Source organism: Mustela lutreola, chromosome 10 (genome assembly GCF_030435805.1).
Source record: "Mustela lutreola isolate mMusLut2 chromosome 10, mMusLut2.pri, whole genome shotgun sequence".
Lineage (NCBI taxonomy): Eukaryota > Metazoa > Chordata > Mammalia > Carnivora > Mustelidae > Mustela > Mustela lutreola.
The window spans coordinates 29,691,642-29,711,517 of NC_081299.1; the positions used below are offsets into that span (position 1 = coordinate 29,691,642).

The window sequence follows — 19,876 nt, forward strand, 5'->3', positions numbered from 1 at the left end:
TGACGGAGCCACTCAGGCGTCCCTTGTTCAGGAACTTTTTCATTGCCCCAGGCAAAAACCCCGTACTCATTAAGCAATCTCTCTATAGCCACCACGCTCCAGTCCATGGCAACCCCTAATCTACTTTCTGTCTCTATGGATTTACTTACTCTGGATATTTCATGGAAATGGAATCATACCATGTGAGGTCTTTCGAGTCTGGCTTCTCTCTGTAGTAGTAATAAGTTTTCAAGGTTTATCTGGGTTTTGGCCTAGGTCAGTACTTCATTCCTTTTTTTTTTTTTTTTTTTTTTTTTAAAGTAAGTGCCACATCCAATGTGCGGCTTGAACTCACAACCCTGAGATCAAGAGTCTTGGGAAGGGGCACCTGGGTGGCTCAATGGGTTAAAGCCGCTGCCTTCGGCTCAGGTCATGGTCTCAGGGTCCTGGGATCAAGTCCCACATCGGGCTCTCTGCTCAGCAGGGAGCCTGCTTCTCTCTCTCTCTCTCTCTCTGCCTGCCTCTCTGCCTGCTTGTGATTTCTCTCTGTCAAATAAATAAATAAAATCTTTAAAAAAAAAAAAAGAGTCTTGGGAAGGGACTTGTAGTCATGGGTGAAACAGGTGATGGGGATTAAGGAGGGCACTTGTGATGAGCAGCATCTGGTGTCCTACATAAGTGATGAATCACTAAATTCTACACCTGAAACTAATATTACACTGTATGTTAACCAACTGGAATTTCATTAAAAATTTGAAATAGAAAAAAGAAAAAAAAAGAGTCACATGCTCTACTGACTGAGCCAGCCAGGCACCCTGTACTTTATTCTTTTTTATGGCTGAATAATTTTGCATTGAATAGATATATAAACACACCTTTTAAAACATTTTATTTATTCACTTTATAGATATAAGAGAGAAAGCGAGAGAGAGAGAGAGTAGCAGCAGGGCTGAGAGCAGAGGGCCAAGGACAAGCAGACTCCATGCTGAGCACAGAGCCCCACATGGGGCTCGATCCCAGAACCCAGAGATCGACCTGAGCCGAAACCAAGAGTCAGACGTTCAACCAACTGTGCCACCCAGGGGCCCCTACAAACACATTTTGTCTATCCATGTGTCTGTTGCAGGACATTTAGATCTTTGATGACTATGAATGGAGCTGCTATGAACATTCCTGTGCATTGTTTGAATCCCTGTTTTCAGTTATTTGGGGTATGTACCTAGGAGTGGAACTGCTGAGCTATATAGTAATTCTATATTTAATTTACTGGGAAACTCTCAGATTCCATTTTAAAGTGGGGATAATTCAAAAAAATAGAAATAAAGTGGGGATAATGATAGAACTTACCTTGTAGTATTGTTGGAAAGACTGTTCGAGGCAATGCATGTAAAGCACTTAGAATAGTATCCGGCACACAGTAAACACTCCATAATTGTTAGTTATTATTCGCTAAGGATGGTTGCGTGGGTGTGTGGATGGTTGAGATGGACGGAAAGACAAATGGGGCTGAGTCTAGGGCCTATTTTCACACTGCAAGTTACTGGGAATCAACTCTTACCGATTTTATTTTTTAAAATAGTTCATTAGGCAGTTTCCACATTACAATAGATTATATTCAGTAAATTTAGGGAAGAAGAGAAATCCCCTTTTATGCTACTTTTCCCCAGCAACTTTTCTGAGAATAAAGTTCCCTCCCCTACATCATCCACCTCCCACTCACCCAACCTCCCAGGGTCAGACACTAAGGCTGTAGACCTAACTATTTCATTAACTTTCCCTGAATGTTGTTGATTATTTCTAGATTTACAACTTCTCATAATTGGCAAAAAAAAAAAACAAAAAACAGTGTGGATTTAAGGTCTGTAGCTTTTAACAGCAAATATTAAAGCATTTAAAAAATAAGTTCAGGGGCAGGGGCACCTGGGTGGCTCAGTGGGTTGAAGCCTCTTCCTTCAGCTCAGGTCATGGTCTCGGAGTCCTGAGATCGAGCCCCGAGTCAGGCTCTTTGCTCAGCGGGGAACCTGCTTCCTCCTCTCTCTCTGCCTGCCTCTCTGCCTACTTGTAATCTCTGCCTATCCAATAAATAAACAAAATCTTAAAAAAAAAAGTTCAGGGGCACCTGGGTGGTTCAGTGGGTTAAGCATGAGACTCTTGGTTTAGACTCAACTCATGATCTCAGTATTATGGGATCAAGCCCCATGTCAGGCTCTGCACTTAGGGAGGAATCTGCTTGTCCTTCTCCCTCTGCTCCTCCCTCCCCATCCCTCCACCTCCCCCACCTCCACTCACACTTTCTCTCCTCTAAAACAAATTTCAAAATCTTTAAAAATTAATAATAGTAAGTTCAAGGGCACCTGGTTAGCTCAGACAGTAGAGCGTGCAATTCTTAATGTCAAGGTTTTAAGTTTGAGCCCAGCATTGGGTGTAGAGATTACTTTAAAAAAAAGTAAAATAAAGGGCACCTGGGTGGCTCAGTGTGCTAAGCCTCTGCCTTTGGCTCAGGTCATGATCTCAGGGTCCTGGGATGAGTCCCTCATCCAGCTCTCTGCTCTGCAGGGAGCCAGCTTCCTCCTCTCTCTCTCTCTCTGCCTGCCTGTCTGCCTACTTGTCATCTCTGTCTGCCAAATAAATGAATAAAATCTTAAAAAAAAAAAAAAGTAAAATAAAACCTTTAAATCAGCAAATAAAAGTAAGTTCAGTTAGGGATTTTAACGTTGTATTAATAAGCTCTATGTAAATTAAATTCCCATACACGATCATTTTATGAGGAAATAAAATTCTACACTGTTAATACAACCGTATAGCTAAAAAGGAGCTTAAAAAACAAAAAAAACTAATGGGCGCCTGGGTGGCTCAGTGGGTTAAAGCTGCTGCCTTCGGCTCAGGTCATGATCTCAGGGTCCTGGGATGGAGTCCCGCATCAGGCTCTCTGCTCAGCGGGGAGCCTGCTTCCTCCTCTCTCTCTGCCTGCCTCTCTGCCTGCTTGTGATCTCTGTCTGTCAAATAAATAAATAAAAATCTTTATTAAAAAAAAAACTAAGGATTACATTTCCTCAAAATTTTCTGTCCTCTAGATTTCAAATTTTCTAGAAATTTTACAGCATTAAGCCCAATATTTTAGAGAAATGTATTTCCTGTGCTACAAAGATACCTAACCCATTCAGCTCTGCCAAGACTCACCATGGGTCTGTTTTCTTCCTCGGCACATACAGCAAAGGGATCAGACATGTAGTAGTTCAGCCACTTCAGCAGCTAGCAACAGTTGAAAATGTTGGTCGCACCTGCAGCATGTTGGTTTTACCTCTCTTCTCAGCAATGGTCACACTCTGACTTCAAGCCCTGTCTGTGTGCCCTGTTCTTCGGAAACCAGGAGCACCTCCTTGATTAAGCATCTCTGACATCTTCAGGGCTCACAGGTGTGCTTTCAGACTGTGGCATTCCCTGGCCCTCCCACTCCTGTTTATCTTCTGCTCCCACACCTGAATTCCTGAGCACAGTTCACCACCTTGGAAACATTCCTGATCAAACAATGAAAAGATGATCCAAAAAAAAGAGAAAGAAAGTGAAGGATTATCCATACTCATAAAGCTGTGGGAAATGGGTGCAGCATAATTTTGGAAGGCAACTGGGCAGAACCTAGATGCTATGAAAAGCATATACTTTCCAACAGAAACACCGTACTCCTAGAAATCTATCCTGCAAATGTATTTGAGCCAGTACACAAAGCTGTATACCAAAGATGTTCAGTGTGGAACTACTTATAGTAGTGAAAACTTAAAGAGAACCAGAATGTACTTCAATTGGGTTGTTGTATTTTCTGATGGTTCTAATTCTTAGAATGAGCCCCTATGGTCTCCTCTTCCTTATACTGTGCTGAAATGTGCCCACTAGTACCTCTGCTTCTGGGTCCAAGGTTTTCCTCCCTAGGCTAATCTAAGGCTCTGCCATTAATTTTGTCCTTGCATGGGTGTGGTCCAGATAATCCACAGGCTCTACAGGTCAGAGTTGGGACAGAGTTTCTGGAAGCATGCTTTTTTTTTTTTTTTTTTTTAAGATTTTATTTATTTATTTATTTGACAGAGAGAGAGAGAGAAATCACAAGTAGGCAGAGGCAGGCAGAGAAAGAGGGGGAGGCAGGCAGAGAGAGAGGGGGAAGCAGGCTCCCCACTGAGCAGAGAGCCCGATGTGGGGCTCGATCCCAGGACTCTGAGACCATGACCTGAGCAGAAGGCAGAGGCTTAACCCACTGAACCACCTAGATGCCCCTGGAAGCATGCTTTAGATTACCAGAATTTTTGATGGTCCAATCACATAAAGCAGGAGTCTCAAAACAACTCGGCAATGATTACAACACATCATAGTCCAACAGAGACATAAAAGCCTCGCATCTATCAAATTATTCACTTGGTCAGTTTCAACACCGTGTTACATGTGGAATGGAATTATTTACTGCACTGACTGGGCTTTCTTACTCATTAAGCAAAGATCATCCAAGTTTCTTGAGCTTCCTTTAATGTTGGCTTAATGTTATGCTTCACCTCCTACCTTTTATCTTTAGCAGGTGGCTGTCAACTCTGTTGAAATCAATCTTTCTCGGTCTCTCGGTCTCTCTCTCTCTCTCTGACTCTCTCTCCCTCTCTTTCACACACACACATACACACATGTGCACAGACACACATGTATACACACACACATACAGGTCAAAACTGGGTGGCACTGTTGTGAAAAGTTCTCATCCTGCCAGTATGAACAATGAGGGGAGATTGTTAAAAAGAATGCTGGAAGAGTAGAAAAGACTCATAGCCATCAAACTAAAAATATGTTCCCCCTGTGCACCAAAAGCTTAAGACCTTCCCTTCATGCTTGGCAAGTTTCCCTTTTCTTTTCTTTTTTTTTTTTTTTAAGTAGGTGCCACACCCAACATGGTGCTCGAATTCACAACCCTGAGATCAAGAGTCACATGCTCTACCCACTGAGCCAGCCAGACTTGCCGGCAAGTATTCTTAAGAGGAAAAGTGGAAAGAAGTTTCCTGCATCCTGACTGTATCTGGGGTAAGTATTGTTCATGTTATGAATCATAAAGCCATTGTGTTGGCCAAGGATTGGGAAGGGTGGGGCCATGCTCATTTACCCAGAGCACTCTTCTGCTTAACCAAAAAAAAAAAAAAAAAAAAAAAAAAAAAAGGTAAAAAAAGATTTCCACAAGGAGATTTACACAGGAGATCCTTGACAATAGCAAGGGATTTTTCCAAAGACTTTCCAGGAGACTTAATATAACCTACAGTGTCTCCCAAAATTATGTTGTAAATTATAGCTGGAAAATTTTTAAGTGATTGCATTTCAGACCCTAAATAATTCTATAATTAGAGATGTAAGGTTATTTATAAAGTTTGTTATGTGAGGAGTGTTAATTAACCACATTCAACACTTTGCACCTAAGGTCCCAAAGAAGAAAAGAGAATAGAACCTCAGTTAGTGAATTGTGCCTCTTCATCTTTAAGTAAAATTTACCCTCTCTCTCAAACCAGTTCCTGCACTGGTTGAAGCACTCATTAAAACAACTTCCCAAGGCACTATTCCTTGTATCTATCTGACATATGGTAGATCGCTTGGTATCAAAGATCCTAGGCACTACTGAACTTGACATTCCATGCCAAGTGGCACCACTGAACTTGACATTCCATGCCAAGTTTATCCATAATTTCTATTTGTGGCCACACAAAAAAGAAAAGAAAAGATAAAGAAAAACATCACTTTCTCAAGCTTCACTTTTTTCTCATTTCTATTTCTGGCACTATCAAGTGATTTATTTTTAGGAGTCTTTTCTACTCCTCCAATAAGAAACAGATTTTAGTCACTGCATGCATGGTTACCTAGAGGCTGGAAACTCGTACAGAAGAGCAAAATCACGTGAGACATCGAAGTGGCATGGCAGGCTTGGCTCACTCACTAGCAAAGGACTGGTTCCAGCAAAGTCATTCAATTCACATCCCTTTACAATGGCCTTTTGGGGGCAGCTAATAAATTGCAAAAACTGTTAAGTGCTGAAGCTGCAAATGTCAAGGGCTCCAAGGGCTCCCAGTGTCTTCTTTGATAACATTTATATAATGGCCCTTTGTCAGGGCTCTTGGAGAATTCTTCATCTCACGAATCCTGGCAGGCAGCTAGGACCACTTCCCGCTACCGAAGGTAAAAATCCCCACTCCTTTCGGTTCCAGGTTTCCAGGCAGCTAAGGTTCAGGTCCTGGCTTAGTCTTCACCAATTAGCAGCACTTGCTTTGGATTTTGGAGGCTGGAGCTTGACACCTGGCTAAGTTCTTTATAGCAGTGCACTATAGAGAGTAGCATACCTAAGTGTCCATGCCCCCCGGTGCCAGCTGTATCTTCTATGCAGGTGGCAGCAATGAGCACGCAGGAGCAGCAGCCAGAGCAAGGGGACCATCTGCACCTACTTGGCCCTGGGATGTGATTTTAGTGTAGTTCTAGGTGCCTGGTCTTCTTTTGTCTTGGCTTATTTTCCCACCCTTGTTTCAGCAGCATTCCAATGATTTTGTAACCTACCTGTGACCCTGTGGTATACTAAGATATATATATTTGGTCTTTATCCCCAGTTCCCCCGCACAGAGCTCCTAAAACCCTTGGAATTTCCTGACAGGGTTGGGAGGGACCAGCTTCTGTTATTCACAATAAGTCCTTTTCAACCAGACCTGAGTTTAGGCTAAGGAAGTGACTCTTGGAGGATGGGAGCTGACTGCCTGAGGAAATAACCATGTGATGAGAGTGATGGAACTTTCAGCCCCATCTCTGGGAAGGGAAGAAGGGCTAGAGATTTGAGTTTAATCAGTAATAGTCAATGACCAATCACACCCATGTCATGGATACTCCATGAAAACCCCAAACAGAAGATTCAGAGAGCTTCCAGCCTGGTAAACACAGGAAACACCCAGAAAGCGTGTGAAAGCTCTGTATCCTTTCCCATCCACCTGGCCCCACGCATCTCTTCCATGTGGCTGTTCTTGAGTTGTATCCTTTATATAAAAACCAGTAATAATCAATAAAGCCCTCTCCTAAGTTCTGTGAGCTATTCTAGAAAATTCTTTTTGGTTTGTTTGTTTCAAATTTATTTATTTATTTGTAATTATTTTTTATTATGTTCTGTTAGTCACCATACAGTACATCATTAGTTTTTGATGTAGTGTTCCAAGATTCATTGTTTATAACAACACCCAATGCTCCTTGCAATATGTGCCCTCCTTAATACCCAACACCAGGCCAACCCATCACCATGCTAACCCATCCCCCCACCTCTCTCCCCTCTAAAACCCTCAGTTTATTTCTCAAAGTCCAGAGTCTCTCATGGTTCATCTCCCCCTCCGATTCCCTCCCTTCATTTTTCCTTTCCTTCTCCCAATGTCCTCCATGCTATTCCTTATGTTCCACAAGTAATGTTTCAGCAAATTATTAAGCCCAAGGAGGGGGTCACCCCAATTTCTAGCCAGTTGATCAGAAGCCCAGACCCACAATGGGCATCTGAAGTGGAGAGCAGTCATAGGGCACTGAACCCTTAATCAGGGGGGTAGTTGGTGTCAGAATTCCTTGGCATGAAAAACCCACATATTTGGTGTTGGAAGTGTGAGTAGGAGTTGAGATATTGTTTTTCTTTTTCTTTTTTTTTTTTTTAAGATTTTATTTATCTATTTGACAGACAGAGATCACAAGTAGGCAGAGAGGCAGGAAGCAGGCTCTCTGCTGAGCAGGGAGCCCAATGCAGGGCTGGATCCCAGGACCCTGAGATCATGACCTGAGCCAAAGGCAGAGGCCTAACCCACTGAGCCACCCAGGCACCCCGAGATACTGCTTTTCTTTTCCTACCCAACGTGATTTCAATAAAATTAATTTACTGGAGTCATCAGCAAAAATTAGTTTCTGTCCCCTGCAGCCAAGAACCTAACTAACACCTAAATACCCAAGAAACTCTTCTTTTTTTTTTTTTTTTTTTTTTTAAAGATTTTATTTATTAATTTGACAGAGAGAAATCACAAGTAGACAGAGAGGCAGCCAGAGAGAGAGAGAGAGGGAGCAGGCTCTCTGCTGAGCAGAGAGCCCGATGCGGGACTCGATCCCAGGACTCTGAGATCATGACCTGAGCTGAAGGCAGCGGCTTAATCCACCGAGCCACCCAGGCGCCCCCCAAGAAACTCTTCTAAACTCTACCTGGGGTCTTCCTGTCACAAGTTAAACTCACTTCTTGTTCTGCATTAGGGAGACACAGCGTGGGAGGGCACAGAACCAGGAGACTTGCTTTCTGGTCTAGACTCTGCCACTTTCTGGCTGTGTGAGCTGGAGCCAGTCCTTCTCTCACCTGTGCCAGGAAATGGACAGTCTGTACCAGACCAATAGTTCCCCAAACTAGTTCTGCCTTCAAATCCCCTCTAGCATTTCTTATTCTTTCTTTTTTTTTTTTTTTTTAAGATTTTATCTATTTATTTGTCAGAGAGAGAGCGTGAGAGTGGGAGCACAAGCAGGGGAAACAGCAGGCAGAGGGAGAAGCCCTGAGCCACCCAGATCTCCCAAGCAACTGTTTTTCAGCATTTGTTTCTATACAGCTTCCTGGCTTCTCTCCTGAAAAAAACTAATTTGATAGCTGTAGCAGATCTCTGACAGGTGACATGGAGGCAGCAGCACCTTTGAGACCCACAAACTAAGGACTCCAGGTTCCATTCCTACCACAAACTCTGTATTCTTCCAGTGGAAAGCAGAGTCAGTTTTACTGCTGTATTCCTTGTGCCCCGAAAGTTCCTGGCACACAGGAGGTGTTCAGAAAATACTAGCATCTGCGTAAGGGTAAACAAACTCTCTGCAACTTTTCTGTAAATCTAAAATTATTCCAAAATAAAAAGTTTATGTAAAGAATACTGGAAGGAAGAAATCTGTCCAGACAACATTAACCAAGAGTCTTGTATCATTTTATGTTGAAAAGTGCCTTCTACCACCCTTTTCCTCTGCACCCCACCCCACCCCACCCCCACATCATTCTGCCATCACTGAACCATCAGAGGAGACCAGCAAAGCCACCATCTTGTAAAGGCTACCAAAGGGCTTGTCACCTGTCTTTGTGCTGGGCACTGTGAAGACCCGAGTTCTGCTCCCAGCATACCCCTTAATTTCACTGTGCCACAGTTTCCTTGGCTATAAAATACACCCCCTTTATCCCCTCAGTATCTTACAGAATTATTGTAAGAAGCAAATGAAATAGGAAGAGTTGCCATAATAGTGAGCACTTACTAGGGGCGTCTGGCTGGCTCAGTGGGAAGCGTCTGCCTTTGGCTCAGGTCATGATCCCAGGGTTCTGGGATCTAGCCCCAGGTCAGGCTCCTTGCTGAGCCAGGAGCCTGCTTCTACCTCTGCCCTTCCTCCTGCTCCTTTTCTCTTTCTCTTGCTCAGTCTCTCTCTCTCTCTCAAATAAATAAATAAATACATCTTTAAAAAAAAATTAGTGAACACTTACAGACTTTTTAAAAGATTTTATTTATTTATTTTTCAGAGAGAGAGAGAGAGAGTGCACAAGCAGGCAGAGCAGCAGGCAGAGGCAGAGAGAGAAGCAGGCTCCCCACTGAGCAAGGAGCCCAATGTAGGACTCTATCCCAGGACCCTGGAATCATGACCTGAGCCAAAGGCACCGGCTTAACCAACTGAACCTCCCAGGTGTCCTGCACTTACAGATTCTACGCTAAACACCTGATGAGCCTTCTCTTCATTAATTTTCACAAGAACCTTATAAAACAGGATAATAACAAAAAACAAAAGTTAAAAAAAAAATAAGATCATAACACCCCCATTGTATAGATAAGGAAACTCAGGCTTCCAAAAGAACTTGATCAAGATAACCCAGCCAGTGAGGGGAGGGCTCGGAGAACAGCCCTGGGTGTCTCACTTCACAGACCTTGTGTGTTCCTCTGTCCTGCAATTTCTGGGCACCAAGTGTTAAAGAAGTGGACATCTTTATTTAGCTTATTTTCATACCATCCTTCCCTCTACCCTCATCTCCCTCTTCTTCCTCCAGCTCCCCAAACAGACCTGGACTAGAGCCCAGGAGTTTCCAAATAGGAGCCATGGAAGTGGCAAGTCCTCAGCCCAGAGTCTGGGGCTCCCACTGCTGCCCCAGGGAGTCGGGATAGACACAGGCACCCAGGAAGGGAAAAGCATCTGCCTCTCCAAGAACCCAAATGTCTAAGTCAGGCTCCCCTTCCCTCCTTCACCTCACCCAGGAGAGCACAGGCGAGGCCACCCACCTTAGGACAACTCGTCTTTGGCAGAAGAGACTTTGGATCATGAGTTTGTGCTGCTTTCCTAGTTGCATTCACACGAGTAGGTTTTAAATATCTGAATTGTTTCTTTAAAGAGCTGGCCCCACCCACTGATTGGTACCAGGCGGGCCCCAGCCAAGGCTGAGTCCAGGCTTGATGTGGCCTGGGAGCCCAGGAGGCTGAGCGGCAGTCTGTGCTGGGTGTACCCAATTTTTGCCCAGCTGGGCCTGGTGGGGAGGCTTTTGGTGGTGTTGCTAGGCAACCTGGGTAATTAGAGAGGCCACGGATTGGGCTTCTAGGCCACAGAGATTAACAGTCTCCTTCATCACGCTGCAAACCATCATTATGGCCCGTTCCAGAGGCCTGCAGCAGTCTCTGTGGTTATAGCCTGAAAGAGCACTTTTTTAGCTACAGAAATAAAGAACCAGCTTTTCAATATTATGGGTTTGTGGCTGTGGTTGTTTTCTTCTTGCTACATCTCTGAGGATACACTCAGAATAAATAAGCAGATGATTTAAAAACAAACAAACAAAAAGACGCCTTCAAAAACCTTTTCCAAAAGTTTTTCTTACTCCTAAAGCAAAGCAAACTTGCACTCACTGTGAGGGCAACTAAGGTAGAGACATCCTGCTTCCTGAGGTCTGTGTGCGCCCACGACACGGTAAAAGCTGCTTCCTTGGAAACCCACGCAGCTGGGGCTGTGGTTCAGGGTGGGGGAATCATGGCCTTGGTCCCAAACAAGGCCTCTCAGCAGAATAATCTCTGTCTTTCCCACTCAACAACAATCACAATACCCCCCTTCCCAGGCTCCAGCCACTTTCACTTATACTATTTCAATGGTCCCTCCTTGCTGCTCTGTGAGGATGACGTCATACTCCTCCCATTTTACAGATGAACCACTAAAGCAAAAGAGTCATCCCTGATCATATAGCAACCTAGTCACACCAAAGCTGAGACACAAACCCATTTTTCTGAGGCTAGAGGGGCTCTCCCCCATCCTCACTGTTTCCCCCAGCACTACCTAGGGTAGGACATACAACTTTGTACCTGATCACAGTATAAGTTATAGTAGTAACAATACTCACTGGCATAGAGACACAAGAACTATCATATCTATCATATCATATCATATACATATTATACTATTCTCCACACATCACCCTTGCTGATTGTGGCCAGTCTTCCAAAGCTGCCTCCCGTACACTAAGGAATACAGTCTGGAAGAATTCCCAGAGCTGGACACCCTATTTAAGAGGCTTAACCCAGTCTACCAGAGGACAGGGCTGAAGGGAAACACTGATCCTGAGCCATCTCCGCCTTCATTTGGGGAGTTGACTCTGTTGGACGGCATTCTGATACTATTCCGTCAGTCCTGTGACTAAAGAGGCAGAATCATGGCTCTCATTAGGTATTTGTAGTTACTCTTCAAAAGGGCTTTCACTGCCTCATCTACCATGTTCCTGGTCCATCAATAGTGACCAGCTGTGCAAGACTGCAGAGGACTAGGGATTTCCTGGGATGTGGGGCTTGGGATGCTAAAATCAGGACAGTCCTGGGCAAACTGAAGACAGTCACTTCTCATAGATCACCTCCATCAGAATCATCTAGGGATGTCAGGGGAAGATAGCTGGTTCTCTCATCCTGGCAGTGGTTCCTAACCTTGGCTACACATCAGAATGATCTGAGAAGATTGTAAAAAAAATGTTGACATCGGGCTCATGAGCCCAGCTCGTCCACCAATAGTATCAGAGCTTCCGGGACTAGGGCCCAAGTGCTGGTATATTTTAGCGTTCAGTCCAGACTAAAAACCCCTACCCTAGAGATTTGGATTCAGAGGGTGTGAGCTGGGGTCTTGCCCAGGAATCTCCATACCTTTTGACAGCTCCTCAAGGGATGCTTATGTATACTGTGGTTTGAGAAGCTGTGGTTTGAGAAGCAGTGAATTCTTATGTGATGTGTGCATTCACTGGATAAGCACTCCCTGAATGTCTTATGTACGTTGGGCTCTGGAAACATAAGAAAAAAAAAAAAAAAAAACCCACCTCCTATTCCCAGGTCCTCCCTATCCAGGGAGGAATAAAGATCTGTAAATTGTCCCAACACAGTATACTGTGGCTTAGGTTTATAAGTGACTCAGCCCCATCAGGGTGATTACGGTTAATCAGTTCCCAGAAGCCTAGGGTGATAGATTACAGATGGCATCTATTATTTGCCATTCCTCCCACTAAGAGGTGGGGTTTATCTCTCCTGCCCTTGAATCTGGGCCAGCGCTGTGACAGGTTTAGGCCAGTAATATGGGGCAGAAGTAGCACATCCCAAGGCCAGGCCCTAAGAAATCTGTAGCCCCACTCTTGTTCTTTGTGGAAACCTAAGACCATAAGAAGGTTGACTACTGGGGCACGTGGCTAGCTCAGTTAGTAGAGCATGCAACTCTTTTTTTTTTTCTTAAGATTTTACTTATTTATTTGACAGACAGAGATCACAAGTAGGCAGAGAGGCAGGCAGAGAAAGAGGAGGAAGTAGGCTCCCTGCCAAGCAGAGAGCCTGATGCAGGGTTGGATCCCAGGACCCTGGGATCATGACCTGAGCCCAAGGCAGAGGCTTTAACCCACTGAGCCACCCAGACGCCCCGAGCACGCAACTCTTGATCTCTCGGTGTCATGAGTTCAAGCCCCACATGGGGTGTAGAGCTTACTATGAAAAAATATAAATAAGTAATTCAAAAAGAAAGTTGAGCACTGTGTATGATATGAGACTGAAAAATCATTGACCTCTACCTCTGAAACTTATAATGCATTTTATGTTAGTTAACTGAATTTAAATTAAAAAATAAAATTCTTGGGGGCATCTGGGTGGCTCAGTGGCTTAAGCCTCTGCCTTTGGCTCAGATCATGATCTCAGGGTCCTGGGATCAAGCCTTGCATCGTGCTCTCTGCTCAGAAGGGAGCCTGCTTCCCCCTCTCTCTCTGCCTGCTGCTCTGCCTACTTGTGATGTGTCTGTGTGTGTGTGTGTGTGTGAAATAAATAAATAAAATCTTTAAAAATAAATAAAGTTCTTGTGAAAGTAAGAAAGAAAAGTAAATCCCTAGAAATAATCAATTAATTAGTTCATTAATTCATTAAAAATTTAGAAAAGAAGCTTGATTACCCCGAAGCCACCATCCTATGATGAAGCCCAATTATTCATATAGAGACAGAGAGGCCATGCGGAAGGGCACCGAGATGCCAGACCTATGTATAAGTGAAGGCTTTTTTTTTTTAAGATTTATTTATTTGAGAGAGAGAATGCCTGTGTGTGGGAGTAGGGGGAGGGGCAGAGGAAGAGGTAAAGAATCTCCAAGCAGACTCCCTGCTGAGAGGAGGGGGTGGGGCTCACTCTCAGGACCCTGACTGAGATCATGTCCTGAGCGGAAACCAAGAGTCTGATGTTCAACGGACTGAGCCACCTGGGTGCTCCTAAGTGAAGTCTTCCTAGACCCTACAGCCCAGCCCATCCACCAACTAAAGACAGCCAAGTCAGTGACCCCGGCTGACACCACACACAGCAGAACTACTCAGCAGGACTCTGCCCAAATTCCAGACCCACAGAATCAGGGCAAAATAAAATGATTACCCATCCCATACCATTCTGTCTTCCCATTGACATTGTTCATCTTGGTAACCCTCCACAGTGTAGACTGCTGGTGTCCTACCTGAAATATTCTCCATCTCAGCTTCCACTCCTGGCCCCCTCCAAAGCAAACCAATACAACCATAAATCAGACTACAGCAACTCTGCTTAAAACCTCTCAATGGTTCCTTGCTGTCTCTGAGACAAATACAGGATCCTTACCAAGACTGGTAAGGTCCTGCATGACCTCACATTGTTTTGCACACAAATCCGCATTAGATTTTGAAAAAGCTATGACTCTCACACACATTTTACAATAATGTCTAAAATTCTTTTTTACAAGTTAAAATAGGTACTAAGACAGAATTTGCTGGTGTAGTCTTATTAGAAACATGCTTTAGGTATATTTCCATCTAAACCTTGGAGTTACACATTTAGTTCAGTTTTTGGAAAACGTCTGTCATCTAATCCAATTGTCAAAGCCAATGTTCACTGTCCAACCGATTAGTCAAAGCAGAATAATTTTCTGTCTGTAAGAAAACCCACCTTCATTTTTAAACATTTCTATCAGTGAGTATATCTGCAGTGATATACAGTGAGTATATCCGAAGACAACCAATTCAGGTCCCAATTAATTCTACAATACACAGTTAATGAGCTAAGGCACTTCAATTTAAAGCAGAGTGGCATAATAGAGCACAAATTCTAGAGGGGAGGTTCTGGAGTTGAAGTCCTGATTCTGCCACATAATAGCTCTGTGACCTTGAGTAGCCTGTTAAACTTCTGGTTGCTGGGGCACCTGGCTGGCTCAGTCAGAAGAGTCCAGCTCTCAGTCTCAGGGTCATGAGTTTAAGCCCCACACTGAGTGTAGAGCTCACTTAAAAAATAATAATAAAATAAAATGAAAAGTAAATTTTAAGAGTCTGCAGTAAGGTACCACCCCTTCAGTTTATCTTATCTGATCCCTCAGGAACAAAGCACCCTCTACTTGTCCTTCTGGTTTTTATAGCCCTGGGCAATGCACCACTGAAAGTTTCAGGACAAATCTAGCAAAGCCAGAGAAAGGAAATAATGAAAGCAGAACTAGGGTCTCCTGCCTGGTTCCGCAGTAGAGCAAGGCAACCCTGAGCCTCAGGGTCTTGAGTTCAAGCTGCACGTTGGGCATGAAGCCCACAAAAAAAGAAAGGAAGAGAGAGAGAGGAAGGAAGGAAGGGAGAGAAAGAAGGAAGGAAGAAGGGAGGGAGGAGGAAAGAATGAGTTCACAAGAAGAACTTAAAAGAACCCAGTCAGGAGTGCTTGGGTGGCCCAGTGAGTTAGGTGTCCAACTCTTGATTTTATCTCAGGTCTTGATCTCGGGGTCATGAGTTCAAGTGCCACACTGGGCTGCATGCTGGCTGAGGGAACCTACTTAAAAATAAAAATAATAAAATCTAAAAAAAAAAAAAAAATCGAGTCAAGCAGATTGCTTTCAGGAGGGAATACCTGTGGAATCTGAGGGCCCGGAAACGGATTCTCTGAAACCTATCCACATCCAGTTCCATGTTCAACACAAACTCTCACGCCACATAACAGAGCCCAACACAATTCACAATTCCTGGTGCCCCCCTGCAACTCCATCTCTCTCCTTTACGTAACAAAGCACAAATCAGCAAGCTGTATACCCCAGAATTTGCTCCAGATACAAATGTAAATCACTTGTAAATTTCAGTATTTCTATTAGAAAGAATAGATTAGCTGTAACCCAGCATACAGCCAAAGATGAAGCACAGTAGATCAGAACACAAGGCAAGTTAGGAGGCCCTTCATGCACCATTAGGAAGTCCTGAAAAGGAAGTCCTAAAGAGGAAGGCTCATTTCTTCAGAGAGGAACCCTATCAGGCCTAGAGGTCTTGGTGCCATTTCCCTGACCCCTCCCCATGCCTCAGCCACACTTCTGAAATACAAGTCAGATGGTGTCCTCCTTTTGCTAAATCCCTGCAATGGTTACCCAATACCCTTGGTGTAAAATCTATTTTCCTTAAACAAGGCTCATAGCCTGAGTCCTGCCCATTTATCCTTCATTCCTCCATTGACACTACCCTTCGGCCATACTAAGCTCCTAGCAATTCCAGCTCCCACCCTCCACTAGGCTTTTGCATGAGCATCTCTCTCTGCTAGAGTATCTTCCTTCCCCAATTTGTTCTCCTGGTGAACTTCTTTTTTTTTTTTCTTTGTTTCAGATTATATTTATTTGAGAGAGAGAGAGAAAGAGAGCAAGCAGGGGAGGGGTAGAGGGAGAGGGACAGAGAGAGAATCTCCAGCAGATTCCGTGCTGAGTGAGCATGGAGCCCAACTCAAGGCTCAATCCCACAACCTTCAGATCATGACCTTCAGCAGAAACCAAGAGTTGAGCACTTAACCAGACTGAGCCACCCAGGCGCCCCTCTCCTTCTAACACCCCCTTCTAACATTTCTAACTTCTAACTTTGAACACCCCCTTCAAGACTCTGTCCTAAACACCTCCTCTGCAAAGCCTTACAGGCATCTGCCATGAGCCTGCCATTGGCTAGGCCCTGTATCCAGTAGAGAACAAGGCAGACATGGTGGAACTAAATGACGCTCATCGTTCCCTCTGCAGCCTCTGTTCCTGTCTAGGGTACCATGCCTTCTTTGTATTATCACCATCTCCTCTATGTGAGTCTTGAGGTTAGGACTTCTGTTTCATTCATCTATGAATGCCTATGAGGGAGCCCACAGAATACATCAAAAAATGTTTGTTGGACCCATTTACAAAAGGATTCATCAAACATTCCTGTATTAGGGACACCCCAAGGTGCTGGTTACACAACTGTGAACACACAGACATGGTCCCTGCCCTCTTGTGCCCAACAGAGCACTTGAATGAATAAATGATGGGTGAATGAATAAATGAATAAATTAAATGAATAAATGAATAAGTAAATGAATTAATGAATCAGGAAGGAATGTGCCCCTCCCCATGGGGATGAAGCAACCCAGGGCAGGAGATGTACAGGAAGTGAGAAGTTGGTGTCTAAGAAGTTGGGAGAATAATCATGTCCTTTTGTTCTCTCTGATACACAGGAACTGGAAAGACAGCAAGGAGTTGGACAAAAAGCATGGATAGAGTCTAATCTAGACTTGAACTCTGGATCCATTGTTTATCAGCCATGTGACCTTAGGCTTAGCCTGTTTGTATCTCCCAGTGTCTCCATTTCCTTATCCGTAAAATGGGAATAGTAATAATGTAACCGGGATAAGACAATGCATTTAAAAGCCCTTAGCCTGAGGCCAGGCAGAGTTGGTTTTAGGAACTGGTAGTTTCCATCACTTGCTCAGTGTGTCTGCAAATTCAGAAACACCGCAGGGGAGCCTGCCCGGGAGCTTCATCTCCCTTCCCTGGAGTCCCAGCCCTGGTTCGGTGTTCTTACCTCAGACCCGAGGGAGGCCCCTTCCCCATCCCGCCGCATCCCCACCCCTTCTGAGCCTCCCTCTCCCTTCTTCACCTCCCCCTTCTCTACCCATTCTGAGTGTACGCGTCTGCCTACGTGCTTTCAAGATCAGGGGTTTTCTTAGACATCTTTACAGACCTATGGAGAGGGGGAGGTGGCGGTGGGAGGTTCGGCGCAGGAACGCGCGAGGGGAAGGGGGAGCGGTGTGCTAAAGAAGAAAGGAAGAGCACTGGTGTTTATTAAGGACCCACTGCCTGCCAGGCACCGGCTTGGTGCCTGACCAGCTCCCTTTCATGCCATCCTCATGACAATACCACTCTACAGGGGCTCCTGGGTAGCTCAGCCGTGGAGCGTCTGCCTTCAGCTCAGGTCACAATCCCCGGATCCTGGGATTGAGCCCAGCACGAGCTCCCGGATCCCGGGGAAGCCCGCTTCTCCCTCTCCCGTTTCCTCTGCTGGTGTTCCCTCTCTCACTGTGCCTCCCTCTGTCAAATAAATAAATAAAATCTTTTAAAAAATAAATAAATAAAACACTCTACAGATGAGGGAATGGGGGCTCAGAAAGTGAACAGGAAAGATGGGATAGGAATCCAAGTGTCTGGTCAACTTCAAAATAATGTTACCTATGCCACAGGGCGCACCAGCTTATCATTATTAAATGTGTATGAAATACTGTGAAGTGTGTAAACCTGGTGATTCACAGACCTGGGGATAAAAATATATGTATATAAAAAATATATGTTTATAAAAAATAAAAAAATTAAAAAAAAAATGTGTATGAAATAAAGGGCAGTTTCCCCAGTCCCATGAAGAGCAGAGACTGTGTGCCCCCTCCCCCGTAATGCAGGTTTAGGCTCAAACAGTGATGAATCAACAAGTGAATAATAACACATGAATGAGCGAAATCCCTCAGACACCCACACCAGGAAGGAGGAAACAAGCCCGGGGGAGGCGCCTAGCAGGAAGAAGTCCTCCCTGGCAGCTGTCTCTTCTCCAGTGCGGGGCACGCGGGAGGTCGGCCAGCCCAGGAGGGCTAGGAACTGGCTCAGCTGGAAGGGACTGGGGGCAATGCTGAGGGACAAAGGTGTGGAAGGGGGGTTGGTTATGGTGAAAAATGGGGTGAAGGAAGAGAGGGCCAGTGACTGACCAGGGCTGGGAAGGAGAATGCCATTACCTGGTCCCCCGCCATGTCCCTGGGGGAGAAGCCAGAGTCAGCCCCCCACTCCTAACTCAACATGGTACGTTTATTTTATTTCATTTTTAAAAGTAATCTCTACACAACTCACGACCCCCGAAATCAAGAGTCCTATGCTCCTTGGACTGAGCCAGCCAGACGCCCCCTCGACATCCTACTTTCAAAATGAAAGTTGCAGGATCCCAAGCGGCCATCCTGAAGACTAGTCCAGAAGGGAGGTTGCCAAGAGCGTCCCACCGCCGACTCCTTCCCGCTCAGACCCCGGACCCCGGCTTTTCTACCCCGGAGCGCCTTCTGCCCCGCCCCCTTCTCCGCCAGGAGGGCCTCGTTCCGCAGGTCCCAGACCCCGCGCTTACCTCGGGAGGCCCACGTTGTCCCAGCCAGGACAGGCTGCCCACCGCCTGCCAGGATGCCTGGGCCGAGGGGCTGCCTCTGCGGCCCTGACGTCCCCGCCCCGCCAGCGGTCCCTCCGCCCCTCCCCAAACTAAAATCGTTCCAACAGGTTCCCAGCCGCCCGGCCCACGGGGAGGGAACCTGATGAAATCCCCTCCCCGCCTTGACACCCAGTCTGGGCAGGGCTAGGCGGCTCTGCAGTCTCACTCCTGGGTTGGCCCTGGATGAATGAGTCCTCCCCTCCGCGGGCCTGGGTCTGAGCCAGGGAGCCAGGGACAGTTTCCGATCTTTCTCTGTGGCCCCGGTACTGGACTCCATTCTGTCTCCAAGTCCCGCTTTCATGACTACATCTGAGCCCTTCCCCACTGTGCCCTCCTAGGAAAAAACCTCAGCAGGGTGGTCTCTGCCGCTCTGCCTTTGGTGGTGGTGTGTTGGGAAGCCAGATCTGGCACTGGACACCGGAGTGGTGTGACTTGGAGACCCTCGGCAGAGATTTAATCACAAGCCCCCTGGGCTCTGTCTACCAAACTGGTTCTACCTTGACCCCTGGTAAAATAGGTTTACTAGTTTCTCATTATTCATTCAGTGCATTTTAATAATTCCCATCTCACTAGGCCCTGGGGATGGTTGATATGCCCTTAAGTAATTTTTGTAAATTAATAAATTCTCATTTAGGATTTGAACATCGGTTCCTTCTGAACCTTGTTAATATGAATCAGTGCCTACAAAATCTCAGTTCTGAGATTTTTATTTATTTATTTATTTATTTAAAGATTTTATTTATTTGAGAGAGAGAGACTGCAGGGGACAGGGGTGTGGAAGGGGCAGAGGGGAAGCAGACTCCCTGCTGAGCACAGAGCCCAACTCTGGACCCTGGGATCATGACCTGAGCAAAGGCAGATGCCTAACCAACTGAGCCACCCAGATGCCCCCTCCCCCCTGA

The 19,876-nt window shown here is 45.3% G+C and overlaps 1 protein-coding gene and 1 long non-coding RNA gene across 8 annotated transcripts in view; one reads left to right on the forward strand and one right to left on the reverse strand.

Annotated features, from left to right (window-relative positions):
* LOC131810286 (uncharacterized) overlaps positions 1–17,909 on the forward strand; it is a 68,150-nt gene extending 50,241 nt beyond the window's left edge. For both annotated transcript variants that reach the window (XR_009345516.1, XR_009345515.1), the window contains 2 exons: positions 4,888–5,031; positions 16,978–17,909. This is a non-coding gene — a long non-coding RNA (uncharacterized LOC131810286). The remainder of the gene's footprint in view (positions 1–4,887; positions 5,032–16,977) is intronic.
* The window catches only part of RHBDL2 (rhomboid like 2), a 54,684-nt gene extending 35,563 nt beyond the window's left edge, over positions 1–19,121 (reverse strand). The window contains exons 1-2 of one of the 6 annotated variants that reach the window (XM_059138028.1): positions 18,897–19,113; positions 3,160–3,497 (exon numbers count right to left, since the gene is read on the reverse strand). In XM_059138028.1, the coding sequence (XP_058994011.1) occupies positions 3,160–3,207 (48 nt within the window). In that variant the 5' untranslated portion in view covers positions 3,208–3,497; positions 18,897–19,113. Of the gene's footprint in view, positions 1–3,159; positions 3,498–18,896 lie in introns of all 6 variants that reach the window. The other 5 variants (XM_059138029.1, XM_059138026.1, XM_059138025.1 and 2 more) reach the window with 5 other exon arrangements.
* Between the last annotated feature and the right edge of the window lie 755 nt (positions 19,122–19,876).